Below are 20,597 nucleotides of genomic sequence, written 5' to 3'. Positions count from 1 at the left end.
GAAAGAGGGGAGTGTGAGAAGAGAGTAAGAGAGGAGTGTTAGAAGAGAGTAAGAGGGGAATGTGAGTAGAGAGTAAGACGGGAATGCGAAAAGAGACTAAAAAGGGAGTGCGAGAAGAGAGTAAGAGGGGATTGATAGTAGAGAGTATGAGGAGAGTGTGAGAACACAGTAAGATGAAAGTGTGAAAAGACAGTAAGGGGAAAGTGTGAGAATAGAGTAAGAGGGGAGTGTGAGAAGAGAGTACTAGGGGAATTTGAGAAGAGAGTAAGGGGAATGGGAGAAGAGAGTAAGAGGAGAGTGTGAGAAAAGAGTAGTAGGGGAGTGTGAGAAGAGAGTAATAGGGGAATTTGAAAAAAGAGTAAGAGGGAAATGGGAGAAGAGAGTAAGAGGAGAGTGTGAGAAAAGAGTAAGAGGGGAGTGTGAGAAAAGAGTAAGAGGGGAGTGTAAGAAGAGTAAAATGGGAGTGTGAGATGAGATTAAAATGGGAGTGTAAGAAGAGAGTAAGTGGTGAGTGTGAGAAGAAAATTAGAGGAGATTGTGAGAAAAGAGTAAGAGGGGTGTGTGAGAAGAGACTAAGAGGAGAGTGTGTGAACAGAGTAACAAGGGAGTGTGATAAGACAGTAACAGGGGAGTGTGAGAAGACAGTAAGCGGGAAGTGTAGAAAGACAGTAAGAGGATAGTGTGAGAAGACAGTAAGAGGGGAGTGTGAGAAGACAGTAAGAGGGGAGTGTGAGAAGACAGTAAGAGGGGAATGTGAAAAGAGAGTAAGAGGGGAATGTGAGAAGAGACTAAGAGGGGAATGTGAGAAGAGACTAAAAGGGGAGTGCAAGAAGAGAGTATGAGGAGAGTGTGAGAAAACAGCAAGAGGTAAGTGTGAGAAGAGAGTAAGAGGGTAATTTGAGAAGAGAGTAAGAGGGGAGTGTGAGAAGAGAGTTAGAGGAACATGTGATAAGAGAGTAAGAGGGGAATGTGAGAAGAGTGTAAGAGGGGAATGTGAGAAGAGAATAAGAGGAGAGTGTGAGAAAAGAGTAAGAGGGGAGTGTTAGAATAGAGTAAGAGGGGAATGTGAGAAGAGAGTAAGAGGGGAGTGTGAGAAGTGAGTAAGAGGGAAGTGTGAGAAGAGAGGAAGAGGGGTTTAAGACGAGAGTAAAAGGAGAGTGTGAGAAAAGAGCAAGAGGGGAGTGTCAGCAGAGAAGAAGAGGACAGTGTTAGAAGAGAATAGGAGGAGAATGTGATAAGATAAAAAGAGGAGAATGTGATAAGAGAAGAATGTGAGAAAAAAAAAATCAGAGGAAAGTGTTAGTGAGAATAGGAGGAGAGTGTTAGAAAAGAATAAGGAGAGAGGAGAATGTGATAAGAGAAAAAGAGAGTATGTGATAAGAGAATAAGAGGAGGCTGCTAGAAGAGAATACGAGGAGAATGTGGAAATATAATAAGATGAGAGTATTAGTGAGAATAGGAGGAGAGTGTTAGAAAAGAATAAGAGGAGAGAGGAGATTGTGAGAAGAGAATGTGAAAAGAGACTAAGAGGAGAGTGTTAAAAGAGAGTAACAGGCGTGAGGGGAATGTGAAAACAGAGAACAGGGTAGTGTGAGAAGACAGTAAGTAAAGAAAATAACAAGAGTGTTAGAAGAGAACACAAGAAGAGTGGGAGACAAGTATAAGAGAGTAAGAGTGGAGTGTGAGAAGAGACTGTGAGGAGAATATGAGAAAAGACTAGGGGGTATATTTACTAAACTGCGTGTTTGAAAAAGTGGAGATGTTGCCTATAGCAACCAATGAGATTCAAGTTATCATTTATTTAGTACATTCTACAAAATGACAGCTAGATTCTGATTGGTTACAGGCAACATCTTCCCTTTTTCAAATCTGCAGTTTAGAAAATATACTCCTAAGAGTGGATGGTAAGAACAAAAGAAGAGAGTAAGAGAGGAGTGTAAGAGGAAGAAAAGTGAGATGTACAGAGGAATGTAAGAATATAGGAAGAGGGGAGTGTAAGATGGAAGTGAGAAAAGAATAAAGGAGTAGAGTGTGAGAGGAGAGTATTATAGTACTAGAAGAAAACAATAGAAGGGCGGGTGAGAAGAATTCAGGGTGGGAGTGGAAGGAGACATTATAACAAAAGTGTAAGGAGAGATTAAGAATGGAATAGGATGAAACCGTAGAAGAAAGTCCCACGACAGTGAAGGAGAGAGAGATTGCAGGAATTTTAAAAAAAGGATGACGAATTTGAAAGATTATGTGGGTTGCGAAATGATAGAGAGTTTTGTAGGAAAATGGGACATTAGGACTGGAAAAAGGGAAACTAAGACAACTAGAGAAATATCATAGAGGAGTGTGGTGAAAAAAAGAGAGAGGCATGATCAGACATGAGACATACTGTACCCAACGCATCCTAACCCAAAAAAAGGGGCCCCGCTGCTACACCCCAATATGCTGCATGGGCTCACATCTCCTTTATTTTTCCCTCCCTCTCTCGATGGCCATGGAAGAACCACACTGACCTGTTTAGCAGTTTTAGGGGGCTTTCAATATCAGGAGCACTGTGATGACATCACTGCACAGCCTCACGCAAGACCTTTTACTAAACAGACTGCTCTGGTATTTGCTGATGCGTTCCCATGTGCCTATAGCTATGCCACTGGCGACTCCCATGGGCAGCAATAACACATGAGGCATGCAGCAGGGAGAATACTGTGAGAAAATGATACATACACAATTTTCTTGTGATCACCTCTATGCTACGTACATCATTTCCCAGGTGGTTTTCTTGGGTTGTATTTTGGAGCGCAACAAGAGAAAGCTGTTGTCTGGATGAGCCCTAACTCTGTTGGGTTCTTAGTTGTTTCACTGTATTTATAGATGAATAATTATTTTTTTACATTGTATTCCTATCTGGCCAGGTGTCAGGCTTGGCTTACTGGTATAAAATATATATATAATTTCTAAAGCAGAGATGTCATTTTCTATTATGTAGCCTAAGAGTACAGTATATTTAAATGTTTGCAGCACTCTCATTGATGTTAGTGTTCCCTTCTAAAACATCCCTCTTCGCCCCTCCCAACGTGTTCACCATATGTTCTGCAATATTTGTTATTTCTACCATGTGCTCAGTCTTCCCATTCCCCCACTTCCCATGTCTCTCCCCCTCCTTATCTCATGCGCTGCCCCCGTGTGCGCCACCTACTCTCCCGTCTGTCTCACCCCTTGTGCTGTCATTCAGAAGGCTGTACCGCTCTCTTAGAGCTAGCGGGGTCAGCGTCCTCCTCCTGTCCAGGCTGCCTGGGCCCTGTGATAACACAACTCAGTTTTACACAACTGCACAATTATAGCATATGGCAATAGTGTAACAGGGAACACAACCACAACAAGCAGTAAAGGACACGAGCACAACATGACACTTGGTATATAATAACAAAAAAACAGACAACACTTAATAAATAAAATAAAACAGCATAAGACAAGTACACAACAACAACAACACCACAGAGTAAGGCAGATATACAGTAAAGAAATATGCTTACAACGTAATAGCTGTATAATACAACATAATGACATAATGTAAAACACAGACACAACAAGGTGAGGCAAATACACTATGACGCAACACAAGACGAGTACACAATGAATAAGTACTGAACGACCATATATAAATATAGCAACAAACACAAATACTTTTTACAAAATGATTTATCGCAACATTATGTGACTGTAGACTTTCCATATGATTATACAACAACAGATGGCACAAGCGACCTACGTACATATAAGACCACTGGCATAACTGAGACTGTCTTTATTTGTTTAAAATTACTGACAATTTCCATTTACTGTTATTTTCCAGGCTTAAAAATGAACGCCGCTCAAAGTGGAGGAGCTTCCTGGTTAAACAGGCAAGCTGCCAGCAGAGAGCATGCTCGGAAAGAGGCATCTGATGCGCGGATAATCTTTGAATATTACCTGGCGGCTCCTTCTGTCTAGCACCATGTATCTAGTGCTGCCACTCAACGAGTGAAAGGTAAGAAATTCTAGTGCAGAAACCCCCACAGGATCTCTACCCGGAGGGAGACTTCTTAGTGGGGTAAACAAATCCACTTTTAGCAGTGGTACATCACCTATTCTCAGGTGTTTAAAGAAAAAAACATCCTCAATCTACTGTTCCAAATACATTGTGGAAAATTAAACATGGTTTTATATCTCATTACAGAATGGCAATTCATTTTTATTGCATCGTTAAAATGTATCTGTTGCTTAAACACAGTGGAGAAAGCCGTTTCTGTGTCACGAGAGTGCAAGCTATCAGAATTGTGTGGGCTGAACCAATGGCAATTGACAGGCTGCATTCTCCTGCCTGAGTGATGTATCTAGTGCAGTGGATCCCAAACGTTCCCTTAGGGACGGCCATAGTTTTTTCAAGATACCCCTATGCTGAAATAATTACCAAGTAGTCCCCCGCCTTGCTTGCAACCGCCTCTGTCTGTGACATCCCTGTGAGATGGCAGCGGCACCCCAGGGAGCCACGGCACCCAGTTTGGGAACCACTGATCTAGTGAATTAATAATCTGCATTCTCATAATTAATGGTTCATCCACAAACTGGCTGCTTCCACTTTGTGCAAGCGACGATTGCTTATTTCTCTATGGCTTATTATTACAGTCTGCACACGTCACAGCTACTACTGCTGCCAATGACAAGTAAGTGACTAAGAGATCTGAGCTGAGACATACAGGATCTTGCTACGTAACTGTCTCACCTGTGTGTATTGAGGCATTGTGACATTCAGATGGCAAAGCACTTGCTGGGACGGCTCATATTTCATAGACTTGCGCAGGAAGGACAGAGAGCCACACGGTTCCCGGCTGCTGTCTCGTACCTAAGGAAACACATAACATTTCATTCAGACCATCTATGGACAATGTCAACATCACAATTTATGTCATACAGAAGATCACTGAGGATTATGCCCCTATGCAAGTGAGACCTTACCTGGAATACACAGTGACAGTCTGGTCATCAGCTGATAAATGGTTACAGTACATAAGGTACTAGAACAATGCTAGTGTGAAACAACCAGATTAATACGTGGTAATAAGTAATGATTATTAAAGGAGGACTTATTAAGAAGTGAAAAAAGAGCACTGATCAATTTATAGCTTTCAAATGAAAAAACATGTGAATTTGGTTAGACTTTTTTTTATATGACAAATGGAATAATGATGTAAATCAGACTTTGCGTTACATCCCTATACTCAGCACATAACATACTTGTCTTTAGAACTCTGAGCAAGCAGCAGCCAGTGTCAGATTTTCACTTTTGTTGGATCAGTTTAATAATCTAACACGAGCAGCTGCCCAGTCAGGACTGTAGAAACAGCTAAACTGTGTGCAATACAGTGCAATAATGTTCTGGCCGAGAGAAGAGCTGAGAATTCCAAATCCATTGATGAAATAGACCCTTGACATGACTTTTATGTGTTGGGAGCATTGCGGGATTTCCAGGCTTGAGCAATAACTGCATTAAGGGGGAGATTCAATTCGGCACGAGGTGTCTCCAAAATGTCTGCGGAGACATCGCAAGTCGGAGATTTTACAAGAATCTCTGCTCATTTTTTCTCACACCCCACAGAGGTGAGCATAAAAATGAGCAGAGACCACTAATAGTTAGAAGGAGTCCTGGCCAATCTTGTATTTGGGTCCCCTCGTCCACTTGGAAGGGGATCTGTGGAGAAGTGCTAGAAAGAGATTAAAAAAAAAATCGTTGTGCCTATAATGATCCATGTAATCTAACCCAGCTTTATTTGCACAATATCACCAATAGAAGAAGAAGGAGGATGGGAACATCCTGAAAAGTTTGAGTCGATCAAGGTCTATAGAGTAGTCTATATAGTAGTCTATACTGGGTCTGCAAATGGTTAGAGCAGCCGGAGAGGGGCCGAGTGCTATTAAATAATGACTATCGCCACTTCCTCTTCCTAAAGGGTTTGGGACATCTGGAAGGGTTGTTCAGACCCACATTTTCTTTAGATGTCTGAAGGGTGGAGGAGGAGATCCTAGATCTGCCACCTTCCACAGGGAGTTCAATGTTTTCTGGGCAAATTTATAAAAACATGTTGGAATTGGGAGCAAAATGGATCTGAATAGATATAGTATTAGATATAAGGGTAGATTTATCAAACCTTCTTAAAAGGATAAGTGGAGGTGTTGCCCATAGCAAACAATCAGATTCTAGCTATCATTTTCTAGAATGCACTAAATAAATGATAGCTAGAATCTTATTGGTTGTAATGGGCGACACCTCCACTTATCCTTTTAAGAAGGTTTGATAAATCTACCCCTTAGTGTTTTAGGTAAGGCTGTCATTTTAGAAGTGACTTGCCAAGCAAGGAGATGTCAAAAGTGCGTCACAGTTGAAATAAGGTTTTTATTTCTGTTAATAGTGGAATGAATTTGAGATCCAAAAGGGATAAGTGGATTTGTATGGTGCATCCACATTTTTCCCATTTATAATTAACCATTTGTGTTTTTTCAACCCAGTAATAGCTATGTTACCATGCAACATGATAACGACCCTCTGCAAATAAGTTAGACAGTGTTACCTTAATGGGTAGCGCCAGCCTGTTCTCTTTAAATGCCTGGAAAGTAAAACTTCTCTGCTGCGTCGCTTTCCTCTGAGGAATAAGATTCCCTGACAGCTCGACAAATAGCTGTGTCCCGTCCAGCACCTGTAGACACAACATCACAATGAGTCTTGTCCACGTGGCCCCCAGTAACACCTCCACATCTCTGACAGAGCGTCACTGGGCCACTGACAATGTCGCCAAGTCATCGTGTAGTCGTCTTATCAGTGACAGAATATCCCTGCTGGCTGCATGTAAAACATATATCTAGACAAAGATACAACTCAGTTACAGAATACCCTACTGCGCTTGTCAATAAAAAGATATGCCATCCTCAGATGACTTTAACATATTGGCTTGGATTTCAGGGCAAGGGAAATAATAAGTCTGGCTGCTGATATGGAGACATGGCTGAAAAGCAAAGGACTGATGGGTACCTCGATGTCCCGGCTACGTGCCACCTCAGCGAAGTTCTCGTGCTGTTCTAGCGTCTTCTCCAGTTTGTCGCCCGTCATGCAGTAGCAGCGCAGCCGTCCTTCCCGCCCATCTGACATCTTCGCAAACACCACAAAACGCGCAGTGTATGGAACTGCGCTGAGCTCCCGGTACAGCTGGGAGGAGAAGGAGACGGCTTCAGCGGTGCGGGGACAGTCTGACAGCCAAAACCTGGAGAGATTAGGAACAGTCCATTGTGATAAGCAGGGACAGGTGGGCAGCTTATCTCTAGGAGGCAGAAAATCCAGCTATTACCTGGCAGAGACATTGGTTGTAAAGTTGGCACATTCATTGGCATACACTAGTTTAGTAGTCCCAGTAATGTCTTCCCACTGAGCAGGAGCAGTTCCGCCTGACAGAAAGCAGATAAAAGGTGTGAAAACAACAACTAAAATACATATAAAGAGAAACAGTCTTGTTAACACTAGTAGCTACTACCTGTTACACTGCAGAGTAGCCTCAAGCTGGTGGTATCTCCCTCTCCACTGTCCCGAGGATTGTCCTTCCAAGATGGCGGAAGGGGTATGCGCAACCCTATTGGCCGATGAAATTTCCTGCGTCGTGGCTCCACAGTGACGATGGGGCCAAATGTTGCTTGGTTACCGAGCAACCGGGACACCAATTCATCTGGCACAGGCTGAGCCTAACAGGACATAAGTGTTCCAAGGTTACACATCCCTGCCATTGTATAAGATATTCATAAGACAAACATGACCTTACAAGGCAGATGACACAGTGATAATGACAGAGTCAGTTAAGTGATACAGGGACTGTCTTTCATTTGATAAAAATAGTGAGAACACTTCAATATACACAATATTCTCTCTCACAGGGTCCTTACTTGTAGTGACAGCTTCACTTTCTTGGTTACAGCGGTCGGGGGGAAGGTGGCCTGAACTTGGGGTACTAATCGGCTTCTCAGGGCTCCCCCTTCTGGCCCAATGAGCTCACAGTCCTGACATACCCGTGACATCACCACAAAGTACAGGGGGAAGTCAGTGGTGACGATACGACAAAGGCGTTTCTTATGTAACTCTTCTTCACTCTCCAGCTCTGACATAAAGATGAGATTAATACAGTTATATGAAATTTAAACAACTGAAATCTGCCATTAAAGACGAAATTACCATTATTTAAACTGACACTATGAATACTGACAATATTGCAGCAGGCTCGGCTGCACTAATTTACATACAGGCAATCGGGCCAAATAACTGGCCTGCAAACTAAAGAGGACACTTACTGTTTCCAGATGACCCCCATAAACATACTGATGGGGACTATTGGCCCGACCAGATTATCCGTTTGGAGAGACTAAATCTGAACAGGTCAGGTTTTCTTCTTTGAAAGACCACACGCATTGTAATGTTGGACTAATTCGTCAGTGAATACTTATCATACCCATGTACATATTGCAGTTTGGTTGGCAAATTTTGTCCTTTTGATTTCTAATTTGTCTGAATAGATTTTTTCACAATATGCATATTTATGTAGCTATCCCCCAATCAACATGCATGGAAGCCCTTACTACATGTTCTCTTCCAGCAACCCTGAAAATTCTAGATCTGTACAAAGTCAAACTGCCCAAATATCCGGTCACTCAGAGATCAGACCCTAGGACCATATGTATGGTCACCATTAGTACAGTGAAGGGCACGGTACTGAGTCTCTCAGTGTCTACATCTGATGACCAAGAACAATAGCTTTCACCAAACCAAACTTTATCACAAGTAAAATTACAATTTCAAGAATGTTAATTTGTAAAAGGTTAGGGGATTTATCATCATGTTTAGGAATGCTATAAAATGTTCATATTGTACCATTGTTTATTCTTTGATTTAGTAACCTCTTCATTCCATATTATCAATACACTAATGTTGTTACAATATTTAAAAAGGTTTGCCCTCGTTTGGACAATCCCCATGTAACACCCTTTCTGGCGTAGTTATTCCCAACTCCCAGTGACTGAAAGTGTCGCCCCAGCACTAGGACCCAGAGGAGACACAGCAGACACAGTTGCTTAGCAAGATAAGGCTGGAATGAACTGGGTGGAAGTGTGTGATGAGAGAGTGACAGCCAGGAACCTGGGACGGAGGGAAGGGGGTCCCGGGATCCTTCGCCAAATGTGGGAGTGGGTCCGTGGGTTGCTGTCACAAGGGGCCAAAGTACATCAGAACTGAGGGAATATGAGTACACGGGGCAGATCTGAGGAATTACCTCAGAGTGTTCCTGCATATAAAGAGGGGAAGGAGTCCCCAGGTTCTGAGAGCCCCATAATGATAAAGAAGAGTTCCAGAGAGTATAAAAGGGGAAACCCCAGTAAAAAAAAGCGGGGTAACTGCCAAAGCAGTGTGGAGCCAATTAATAGTGGCAGCACTAAGGATCTGCCATATAGTGTCCCCATGTCTAGAGGAGGTAGAGCATGTAGGGAAACCCTATGTAGAGGGTGGATGCAGTATATAATGTGACTCAGAGGGGCAGAGAGGACACCAGAGAGGGTGTTATAGACCAAAGGGTGAGTGAGAGAGTCAGATATACCAACAAGCCTGAGAGTGCACCGGGCGGAGAGGGTGTCAGAGCCTGCGCTGCGTCCAGTGAGTGTGAGAATCCCCAGAGAGAGCACACGGAACTTGTGTTATAGCCCAAGGGATGTTACCCCTTCAGAGGAGAGCTGAGTAACTGTGCTGGAGTGAGTAAGGAGATGTACATACTTATCTTAGTGTTATTTGCAACTCAAATATGGTGTTGGAATGAGAGGAGTGTAACTAAAGAGTTTATGTTTATAGAGATGGTCTGGTGCCCAAATCATTGAGACATATGTCTGCACCCTAAGTTACCACACCTATGTCTCAACATCTTAAAGAGACATTGCTGGAAACCTTCATGTGTGGGGATCCTCTGGTCATTTATACCCCCACCAGAGAGCTGGTCAGGGCAGAGAAATGGGCAAGTGAGGCAGTGCATTACACAACAATGCACCCCTGGACTGCACACACTGTGACAGGGGATTACACCTGTTTAATACAACATGCCCTTTAGTAAATGAGAAACCACCACCCCATCTGGTTCTCACTCATAGTCCTTCAACAGAACTTAAATATGGAGATGACCAGGTGCTGTCAGATTAGGGGTGTTACTCCCTAGGCAAATCTGGATCTCTCTGATATAATGGGTGTCTGGGAGTATCCTTGTCCTCTTGTCCATTACTCCTGTTTGTATACGTCCACATGTATAACACCATCAAGCAGTTTGGACTGACTGCAGCATTGGCAGCCAAAGAAGAGAGGTCAGAGGCTAAGTGGTTAACACTTCTGCCTTACAGCACTGGGGTCATGAGTTCAAATCCTGGCCATGGCTTTATCTGTGAGGAGTTTCTATGTTCTCCCCATGTTTGCGTGGGTTTCCTCTGAGTGCTCCAGTTTCCTCCCACACTCTAAAAACATACTGGTAGGTTAATTGGCTGCTAACAAATTAACCCTAGTCTGTGTGTGTGTCTGTGTGTGTGTGTTAGGGAATTTAGACTGTAATCCCCAATGTGGCAGGGACTGATGTGAGTGAGTTCTCTGTACAGCGCTGTGGAATTAGTGGCGCTATATAAATAAATGATGATGAAGGAGGAAGACTCATATCGCAGAGGACAAGCTTAAACGAATCAAACATACTGAGAATAAAAATCTCCCATCAGAGTCCATGTCAAGTGAGATTATAGCAGCCGACAATAGATCAGCTTTGCCTTCATGAACAGTAGAGGGGCTTAGCCCTCTCGCAGTCAAGGTGCGATGAGTTTAATAACTTCTTTGCTAATCCAGACTGGGACCGTAACAGTGCCAGGATTCTAGACTTGCGAATGTGGTTTATCTGAACTCGATTTGACTTCCTGGATGCATTGTCGAAACACCACTTTCTGGACCAAGCCCCAACAAACAGTATAATAGGGTGTAATGGTTTAATTGGTACAGCATTTACCAAAACAGTCCAATGATCATTGCAGACAGTCCTCTTTGCCAAACCATTAAAGGGAGCAGATATCAGACATCTTAAAAAACCTTCTTTAAATTCAGACTACTTGACTATGCAAACCATTATCAAACCTTCAATTTTTAGTGAATATTATTGAGAAAGAGGTTGACAGCTAACTGGAAACACTGGCTGCCAACCTATGATAGTTATATTCCATGCCAGTCAGTATTCAGGAAACAAGCCTGGTACGTGTACTTAACGATCTTCTGATGGTAAGAGACACAGGCAATTGTTTGATCTTAATCCTCCTTGACCCTTCTACAGAATTTGATACTGTGGACCATGGGATATGGAATCAGGGTGTCTCAGAAACTTCAGTGGACTGTTTCTTATTGGCAGATCAAAGTGTGTGTCTTCAGTACAATAATCTGCACCAGTGCTCCTGTTATTTGGTATTCCACAGGACTCTATGTTATCTCCCATGTTAGTTGGGGCACACATGCTACCACGTGGTACAATAATCAGATGCTATGGCCTGGACTACCACTGCTATACAGATGATACTCAACTTTGCCTGTCCTTTGAACTAGGTTTTAATACCCCAATATCAGTCCTCAATGACTGACTAGCTGAACTCCAGGAATGGGTGAATGCCAGTCGCCTGAGGTTGAATCCTGATGAAACAAAGGTTCTTATAATGGGGGCTCACAAGAGTGCAGCTAGGTCAAACAACTGAGCTTACTCTTTGGGGTCCTGAACTTAGACTGCAGCAGCCACATAACAGGTTCTCCATTACCTATACTGACTGGTTGTAAGATGGAAAATCTATTTCAAGATGGGTTTACTGACATTCAATGCCCTACAGATCAGCTTCTCATCACCTATACTCCCTCTGACTCACTTTGATCCACTGTTAAAGCACTAGTAATGCTAACAATGTCCACTTCATTTAGAGCTTGAGCTTTTAGCTTTGTGGCTCCTACTCTCTGGAACTCGCTTCCTCGCACAGTCCGAGAAGGCTCCTCTCTAGATATTTTTATCTATGAGGACGAACCTGTTTACGCAAGAATTTAATTAATGCAACACTACTTGTCATAACACGCAATGCTCTATTTTACTTATTCTGTTAAAGTTTTATATGTTTATTTTTGTATGATGAGTTTTATCCTCCAAAAATATAAAGTGCTTTGAGCCCTATTGGGAGAAAAGTGCTATATAAATAAAATAATTATTATTATTATTGTCAGTTTTGCCTGGAATTACCTACCTTGTTTCTAAATTGCTTATTCTACCCAACCAAATATTGTTTTTAGGTGTTTGGTAACATATTAAAATGTATTTTTATTTTACTTACACTAGTTTTATATAAAACAAAATAAAACCAAATATACCCCCCCCCCCCCCCCCAAAAAATATAGTGATAGCTGCTGCGCATGCGGCCGCAGCTCCATTTCGGCGATGCTGTACTGTACAGCAGCCGCAGCGCTGTCAAAGAAGTGTCCGCAGAAGTGCTGTATTGTACTACAATACAGCACCGCCGCGGACGCTTCTTTGACGGCGCCGTGGCTGCTGTACAGTACAGTGCTGCTGGTAGCGGCAGGGTTTAGGGCCCGTTCGTTCACGGAGGGGAGGGGCTTCTGCAGAACCAGAAACCCCCCCTGCGTGCGCCCCTGAGCCCTGCTGTCCTGGAGGAAATCCCAGGTGACATGGTGACATCACTGTGACATCACAGGAATCTTCTGTGACAGTGCAACAGGGTTCTGGTACTAATACCAAACTGATATCTGTCCTAAATGTTGAACCAAAACTAACTTTTATAAATGATAATCTGTGGTTTGACACCGCATGTGACGCTTACATGCAGCATTTTGGGCTAAGGGGTTAAAGTGGAACAGAACCCAAAAAACACACTTCCTTTATCACACTATGTAAGAGCATACCTGTCAACATTCCTGACTTTTGGTGGCTGAAAAGGGTGTGGTCTGCTGGAAAAAGGAGCGTGGTGTCATGGAAATGGCCATGTATTGGATGAACCTGGGTCTGGTTTGATTGTATCTAGGTGTGGATTTGGGCAGAACAGGGGTATGGCCTATTTTGTCATAATTTCCTATTAGGAATGTCGGCAGATATGTCTACATGCAAAAGTAAGAACAGACTATATATCAGTGAGGTCAATGTCAGTAACTATGAATATGGGACAGATGTTGACAGGAATATGGCAGCAGGCATTGAGTAACTACTATTGTCTAAAACATATCAAAACATTTTTCTCCAGGTTCACATGCACCTTAAATAAAAACTCCAAGTTAGACATTGATTGGTTAATGGTCTCTGCTTGACACCTCATACCTTCATCCATCCCACTCAGTGCCTCCTCCAAGTATTCCTTCCCATACCGGTTCTGATGTTCCTTCCACACTGACCCATTATCACTACGCAGAATGACCAGTTCTCGATCGCCACGACCCGCTGATGAAAAGTGAGGGATCTCTACCACCACCGGGCTAGGAGAAAGGAAGTTGCATTGATAATGTTGTCTTGAAGCAGATATGTAGATAAGCAATGATACAATGTATGCTTTACTAAGAATAAAGGAGATTTAAAAATAACAGAGGATATTATAAGAGATTAAACTTGGCCTATGTGACACGGGGAATAGACTATAGTTCCCACCTCAGAAATTGTGCTCCTGTTGGACCCAGGGCAATGATCCTGCTAGTCAGTCCCTCTTCCTCACCCAACGGAGGTGGGCAGTTAAGCTTTTGTGGCTTCACGAGACGGCACGTAATCCGGGTGGGTGCAGCACAGGTCCTGGGTGGGATGATAACCCGCAGACCATTGTGACGGCTTCCACGCATTGATCCACCCCGGGCATCTACCATAAAGCTGACTAGGAACCTGCAAGAAAGAAAGAGTAACCTGTGTATCATATAGTGTATATATTTGATGGTGCAAGCCAAGATTGCATAAAATACAATGATTATGTATGTGCAAATAAACTGGTAGGTAGCAGAGAGTGACTGTGTGTGTCATTGTCTCCAAGGTCACCAAATGCCATCTGTATAATGTTTCGTTTCTTTTTCCATCCTAATTCATGAATATTCCTTACATAATCCACCTTCTAGTCATCCAACAGTTATTTATAAACCAGATTTATGACAACTCCTTATTTCTTAACATAAAAACACCATCTGTGACCATTTGTGAGATTGTTTGGCTGTGTTGCAACAATCACTCCCTTTAAACTGGTTGCTAATGCAATATGCAGAGTTGTACATTTAAAGGACCCGCAAAGATCAAACACATTACAAAATGGTCAGAAGAGAAAGCAATTCTACTTTGGTGTCAGTAAGCACAGGTGTATATTATAAATGTTGCACAGGTGAGTATTATAAGTGATGCACAGGTGAGTATTATGAATGATGCACAGGTGAGTATTATAAGTGATGCAAAGGTGAATATTATGAATGATGCACAGGTGAGTAGTAGGAATGATGCACAGGTGAGAATTATAAGTGATGCAGAGGTGTGTATTATGAATGATGCACAGGTGAGTATTATAAGTGATGCACAGGTGAGTATTATAAGTGATGCACAGGTGAGAATTATAAGTGATGCAGAGGTGAGAATTATGAATGATGCACAGGTGGGTAGTAGGAATGATGCACAGGTGAGTAGTAGGAATGATGCACAGGTGAGTATTAGGAATGATGCACAGGTGTGTATTAGAAATGATGCACAGGTGAGTGTTATGAATGATGCAAAAATGTGTATTACAAGTGATGCACAGTTGTGTATTACGAATGATGCAGAGATGTGTATTACAAATGATGCACAGGTGAGTATTACGAGAGATGCAAAGGTCTGTATTACGAGTGATCCACAGTTGTGTATTAAAAATGATGCACAGTTGTGTACTATGAATGATGCACAGGTGTGTATTACGAATGATACACAGGTGTGTATTACGAATGATACAGTACAGGTGAGTATTACAAATGATGCACAGGTGAGTATTACAAATGATGCACAGGTGAGTATTAGGAATAATGCATAGGTGAGTACTGGGAATGATGCACAGGTGAGTACTAGGAATGATGTAGAGATCTGTATAATGAATGATGCACAAGTGAGTATTAGGAATGATGCACACGTGAGTATTAGGAATGATGCACAAGTGAGTATAAGGAATGATGTACAGGTGAATATTAAGAATGATGCACAGGAATTAGGCATGATGCACAGGTGAGTATTATGAGTAATGCAAAGGTGAGTATTACGAATGATGCACAGGTGAGTATTAGGAATGATGCACAGGTGAGTATTACAAGTGATGCACAGGTGAGTATTACGAATGATGCACAGGTGAGTATTATAAGTGATGCATAGGTGAGTATTATAAGTGATGCAGAGGTGAGAATTAGGAATGATGCACAGGTGAGTATTAGGAATGATGCACAGGTGAGTATTATAAGTGATGCACAGGTGAGTATTATGAATGATGCACAGGTGAATAGTAGGAATGATGCACAGGTGAGTAGTAGGAATGATGCACAGGTGAATAGTAGGAATGATGCACAGGTGAGTAGTAGGAATGATGCACAGGTGAGTATTAGGAATGATGCACAGGTGAGTATTAGGAATGATGCACAGGTGAGTATTATAAGTGATGCACAGGTGAGTATTAAGAATGATGCATAGGTGAGTATTATAAGTGATGCAGAGGTGAGTATTATAAGTGATGCAGAGGTGAGAATTAGGAATGATGCACAGGTGAGTATTAGGAATGATGCACAGGTGAATATTATAAGTGATGCACAGGTGAGTATTATGAATGATGCACAGGTGAGTAGTAGGAATGATGCACAGGTGAGTAGTAGGAATGATGCACAGGTGAGTATTAGGAATGATGCACAGGTGTGTATTAGAAATGATGCACAGGTGAGTATTATGAATGATGCAAAAATGTGTATTACAAGTGATGCACAGTTGTGTATTACGAATGATGCAGAGATGTGTATTACAAATGATGCACAGGTGAGTATTACGAGTGATGCACAGGTCTGTATTACGAGTGATCCACAGTTGTGTATTACAAATGATGCACAGTTGTGTATTACAAATGATACAGCACAGGTGAGTATTACAAATGATGCACTGGTGGGTATTAGGAATAATGCATTGGTGAGTACTAGGAATGATGCACAGGTGAGTACTAGGAATGATGCAGAGATCTGTATTATGAATGATGCACAAGTGAGTATTACGAATGATGCACACGTGAGTATTAGGAATGATGCACAAGTGAGTATAAGGAATGATGTACAGGTGAATATTAAGAATGATGCACAGGAAGTAGGCATGATGCACAGGTGACTATTATGAGTAATGCAAAGGTGAGTATTAAGAATGATGCACAGGTGAGTATTAGGAATGGTGCACAGGTGAGTATTATAAGTGATGCACAGGTGAGTATTACGAATGATGCACAGGTGAGTATTATAAGTGATGCACAGGTGAGTATTACGAATGATGCACAGGTGAGTACTTGGAATGATGCAGAGATCTGTATTATGAATGATGCACAAGTGAGTATTACGAATGATGCACAGGTGAGTATTAGGAATGATGCACAAGTGAGTATAAGGAATGATGCACAGGTGAATATTAAGAATGTTGCAGCACAGGTATTAGGAATGATGCACAGGTGAGTATTAGGAATGATGCACAGATGTGTATTAAGAATGATGCACAGGTGAGTATTAGGCATGATGCACAGGTGAGTATTAGGCATGATGCACAGGTGAGTATTATGAGTGATGCACAGGTGAGTATTACGAATGATGCACAGGTGAGTACTAGGAATAATGCACAGGTGAGTACTAGGAATGATGCAGAGATATGTATTATGAATGATGCACAAGTGAGTATTACGAATGATGCACAGGTGAGTATTAGGAACGACGCACAGGTATTAGGAATGGTGCACAGGTGAGTATTAGTAATGATGCACAGATGTGTATTAGGAATGATGCACAGGTGAGTATTATGAGTGATGCACAGATGAGTATTACGAATGATGCACAGGTATTAGGAATGATGCACAGATGAGTATTACGAATGATGCACAGGCATTAGGAATGATGCACAGGTATTAGGAATGATGCACAGGTATTAGAAATTATGCACCGATGTGTATTAGGAATGATGCACAGATGTGTATTAGGAATGATGCACAGGTGAGTATTAGGAATGATGCACAGGTGAGTACTAGGAATGATGCAGAGATCTGTATTATGAGTGATGCATAAGTGAGTATAAGGAATGATGCAGAGGTGAGTATTAGGAACGACGCACAAGTGAGTATAAAGAATGATGTACATGTGAATATTAAGAATGATGCACAGGTATTAGGAATGGTGCACAGGTGAGTATTAGTAATGATGCACAGATGTGTATTAGGAATGATGCACAGGTGAGTATTAGGCATGATACACAGGTGAGTATTATGAGTGATGCACAGATGAGTATTACGAATGATGAACAGGTATTAGGAATGATGCACAGATGAGTATTAGGAATGATGCACGGGTATTAGGAATGATGCACAGGTATTACGAATGATGTACAGGTATTAGGAATGATGCACAGGTATTAGGAATGATGCACAGATGTGTATTAGGAATGATGCACAGATGTGTATTAGGAATGATGCACAGGTGAGTACTAGGAGTGATGCAGAGATCTGTATTATGAATGATGCACAAGTGAGTATTACGAATGATGCACAGGTGAGTATTAGGAACGACGCACAAGTGAGTATAAGGAATGATGCACAGGTGAATATTAAGAATGATGCACAGGTATTAGGAATGGTGCACAGGTGAGTATTAGTAATGATGCACAGATGAGTATTACGAATGATGCACATGTATTAGGAATGATGCACAGATGAGTATTACGAATAATGAACAGGTATTAGGAAGGATGCACAGGTATTAGGAATTATGCACAGGTATTAGAAATTATGCACAGAAATGTGTATTAGGAATGATGCACAGATGTGTATTAGGAATGATGCACAGGTGAGTATTAGGAATGATGCACAGGTGAGTACTAGGAATGATGCAGAGATCTGTATTATGAGTGATGCACAAGTGAGTATAAGGAATGATGCAGAGGTGAGTATTAGGAACGACGCACAAGTGAGTATAAAGAATGATGTACATGTGAATATTAAGAATGATGCACAAGTATTAGGAATGGTGCACAGGTGAGTATTAGTAATGATGCACAGATGTGTATTAGGAATGATGCACAGGTGAGTATTAGGCATGATGCACAGGTGAGTATTATGAGTGATGCACAGATGAGTATTACGAATGATGAACAGGTATTAGGAATGATGCACAGATGAGTATTACGAATGATGCACGGGTATTAGGAATGATGCACAGGTATTAGGAATGATGCACAGGTATTAGGAATGATGCACAGATGTGTATTAGGAGATGCACAGATGTGTATTAGGAATGATGCACAGGTGAGCACTAGGAGTGATGCAGAGATCTGTATTATGAATGATGCACAAGTGAGTATAAGGAATGATAGACAGGTGAGTATTAGGAACGACACACAAGTGAGTATAAGGAATGATGTACATGTGAATATTAAGAATGATGCACAAGTATTAGGAATGATGCACAAGTGAGTATTAGGAATGATGCACAGATGTGTATTACGAATGATGCACAGGTGAGTATTATAAGTGATGCACAGGTGAGTATTACTAATGATGCACAGGTGAGTATTATGAATGATGCACAGGTGAGTATTACGAATGATGCACAAGTGAGTATTAGGAATGATGCACAGGTGAGTATTATAAGTGATGCACAGGTGAGTATTACTAATGATGCACAGGTGAGTATTACTAATGATGCACAGGTGAGTATTACTAATGATGCACAGGTGAGTATTATGAATGATGCACAGGTGAGTATTACAAATGATGCACAGGTGAGTATTAGGAATGATGCACAAGTGAGTATAAGGATTCTGTCACTTATAGCCAGGTCAGGGCTGGTAACAATATAACATGTATTTATTGGAATGAAATACATTGTAATGAATCTCTTGCACAATGTCTGTAGTGGCTGTGGTCAGGCTATTGTCAGACTCCAGAGGTTACTTCTATTAACAAGTAGAGAATGTGTAATCTTTTATTACACCTACTTGTTGTTGCATTAGTACAAATAATGAATGAGCTGCTGGATATACAATGTCTCCTTCTTGTCACTCACCCTGTGTGGACAGGACTGGCCACAGGACTGATATTGTCGGACGTCTCGGTAGCCGGACTGCTGGGGATCAGGGACTCATCATCTAACTCTCTAGACAACTAAAGCCAGAGGGGGTGAAAATGACAAGATTCACTTTTTAACATTTTTTTTCATTGTGAGATTTTTTTTACTAACATTTTTTAAAGGTGCAAACTTGTACTATAACCACTGCAGCAGCCAATAAGATGGTTGCTCTCATTGTCTAACTTGCACTAGATGAATAAAAGCTAGCAGTTGATTGGTTGCTATGGCTTAAAGGCAGATTGAGGTGGTTAGTAAACAACCCTTGGTGTTAAATTTATAAAGCTGCAAGTTTAAAAAAGTGAAGATGTTGCCTATAGCAACCATTCAGATTCTAGCTGTCATTTTGTAGAAGGTACTAAATAAATGATAACTAGAATCTGATTGGTTGCTGTAGGCAACATCTCCACTTTTTCAAAACCGCAGCTTGATAAATTTTCTGTAGATATAGCTAAATCCAGCAATCGCTAGTTGCTGTATGTTTGTTCCAGGGTAGGTTGATCTAGTTTGTATTCAGATATAGATTATGGCAGTGACTTTACTGTAGCTATATTGTTATTATGCTATTGGTATGCTTTTGTATAGTTGTAGTACTTACCGGTTCGTCCTCCTCTTTTTTCAGTATGACTGTTTCTGGGGTGACACAGGGGATTCTGGGCATTGCAGGTGAGCCAACTCTGCAAATGAAGATAAATAAGATTACTTGTTGGACAGTAAAATAAAATAAAAGGCCCTGAAGAATAAAATGCCCCATTTGTACTTACACCTGGTCCAGTTTGGGTAAGAACTCCATGTCCGTATCGTCATCCGGCTCCCTGGGACCGGTGGGAGGTGGCCTGAAATCTGGTGGCTCCTCCCCTAATACAAGAAGTAACAATGGGATACAGACAATGGCCAATAACAAGGGTAGTCCATCCAGACAAATGTGGGCCGCACACAAAACACACTTAAGCTTAAACGTACACTCTCAGAATTGTATGGATTTCTGACACACAGGAATGCAACATGTACAAATAACATTGGTAAAGGATGCTAAGAAGCGTGCACATAGACAAGCACGCACACACACATAGAAACATGCACAAGAAGCACACAGGCACACGAATACAGATATCTGAAACATATTGCAGCAGTGATCCACAGAGAAGTTGTGAAAGCAGCT

General features: G+C 41.7%; 1 protein-coding gene and 1 long non-coding RNA gene across 9 annotated transcripts in view; one reads left to right on the top strand and one right to left on the bottom strand.

The window, feature by feature from the left end:
- The window catches only part of ANK1 (ankyrin 1), a 174,130-nt gene that overhangs the window by 32,564 nt on the left and 120,969 nt on the right, over positions 1–20,597 (bottom strand). For all 8 annotated transcript variants that reach the window (XR_012691194.1, XM_075207083.1, XM_075207085.1 and 5 more), the window contains 12 exons: positions 20,200–20,293; positions 20,034–20,112; positions 19,376–19,473; positions 13,746–13,970; positions 13,422–13,576; positions 7,954–8,165; positions 7,551–7,755; positions 7,368–7,464; positions 7,055–7,283; positions 6,597–6,722; positions 4,754–4,873; positions 3,205–3,289 (listed from right to left, as the gene is read on the bottom strand). Coding sequence is in view for 7 of the 8 variants with exons in the window: in XM_075207083.1 (XP_075063184.1) it covers positions 3,205–3,289; positions 4,754–4,873; positions 6,597–6,722; positions 7,055–7,283; positions 7,368–7,464; positions 7,551–7,755; positions 7,954–8,165; positions 13,422–13,576; positions 13,746–13,970; positions 19,376–19,473; positions 20,034–20,112; positions 20,200–20,293 (1,725 nt within the window). In the remaining variant the exon portion in view is untranslated. The remainder of the gene's footprint in view (positions 1–3,204; positions 3,290–4,753; positions 4,874–6,596; positions 6,723–7,054; positions 7,284–7,367; positions 7,465–7,550; positions 7,756–7,953; positions 8,166–13,421; positions 13,577–13,745; positions 13,971–19,375; positions 19,474–20,033; positions 20,113–20,199; positions 20,294–20,597) is intronic.
- Positions 1–20,597, top strand: part of LOC142151445 (uncharacterized) — a 404,300-nt gene that overhangs the window by 277,118 nt on the left and 106,585 nt on the right. The gene's annotated exons all lie outside the window — the stretch shown is intronic.

This window comes from Mixophyes fleayi, chromosome 4 (genome assembly GCF_038048845.1).
Source record: "Mixophyes fleayi isolate aMixFle1 chromosome 4, aMixFle1.hap1, whole genome shotgun sequence".
Taxonomy (NCBI): domain Eukaryota; kingdom Metazoa; phylum Chordata; class Amphibia; order Anura; family Limnodynastidae; genus Mixophyes; species Mixophyes fleayi.
The sequence above is the reverse complement of the archived record's forward strand: the minus strand, read 5'-3'. Positions and strand labels throughout refer to the sequence as shown.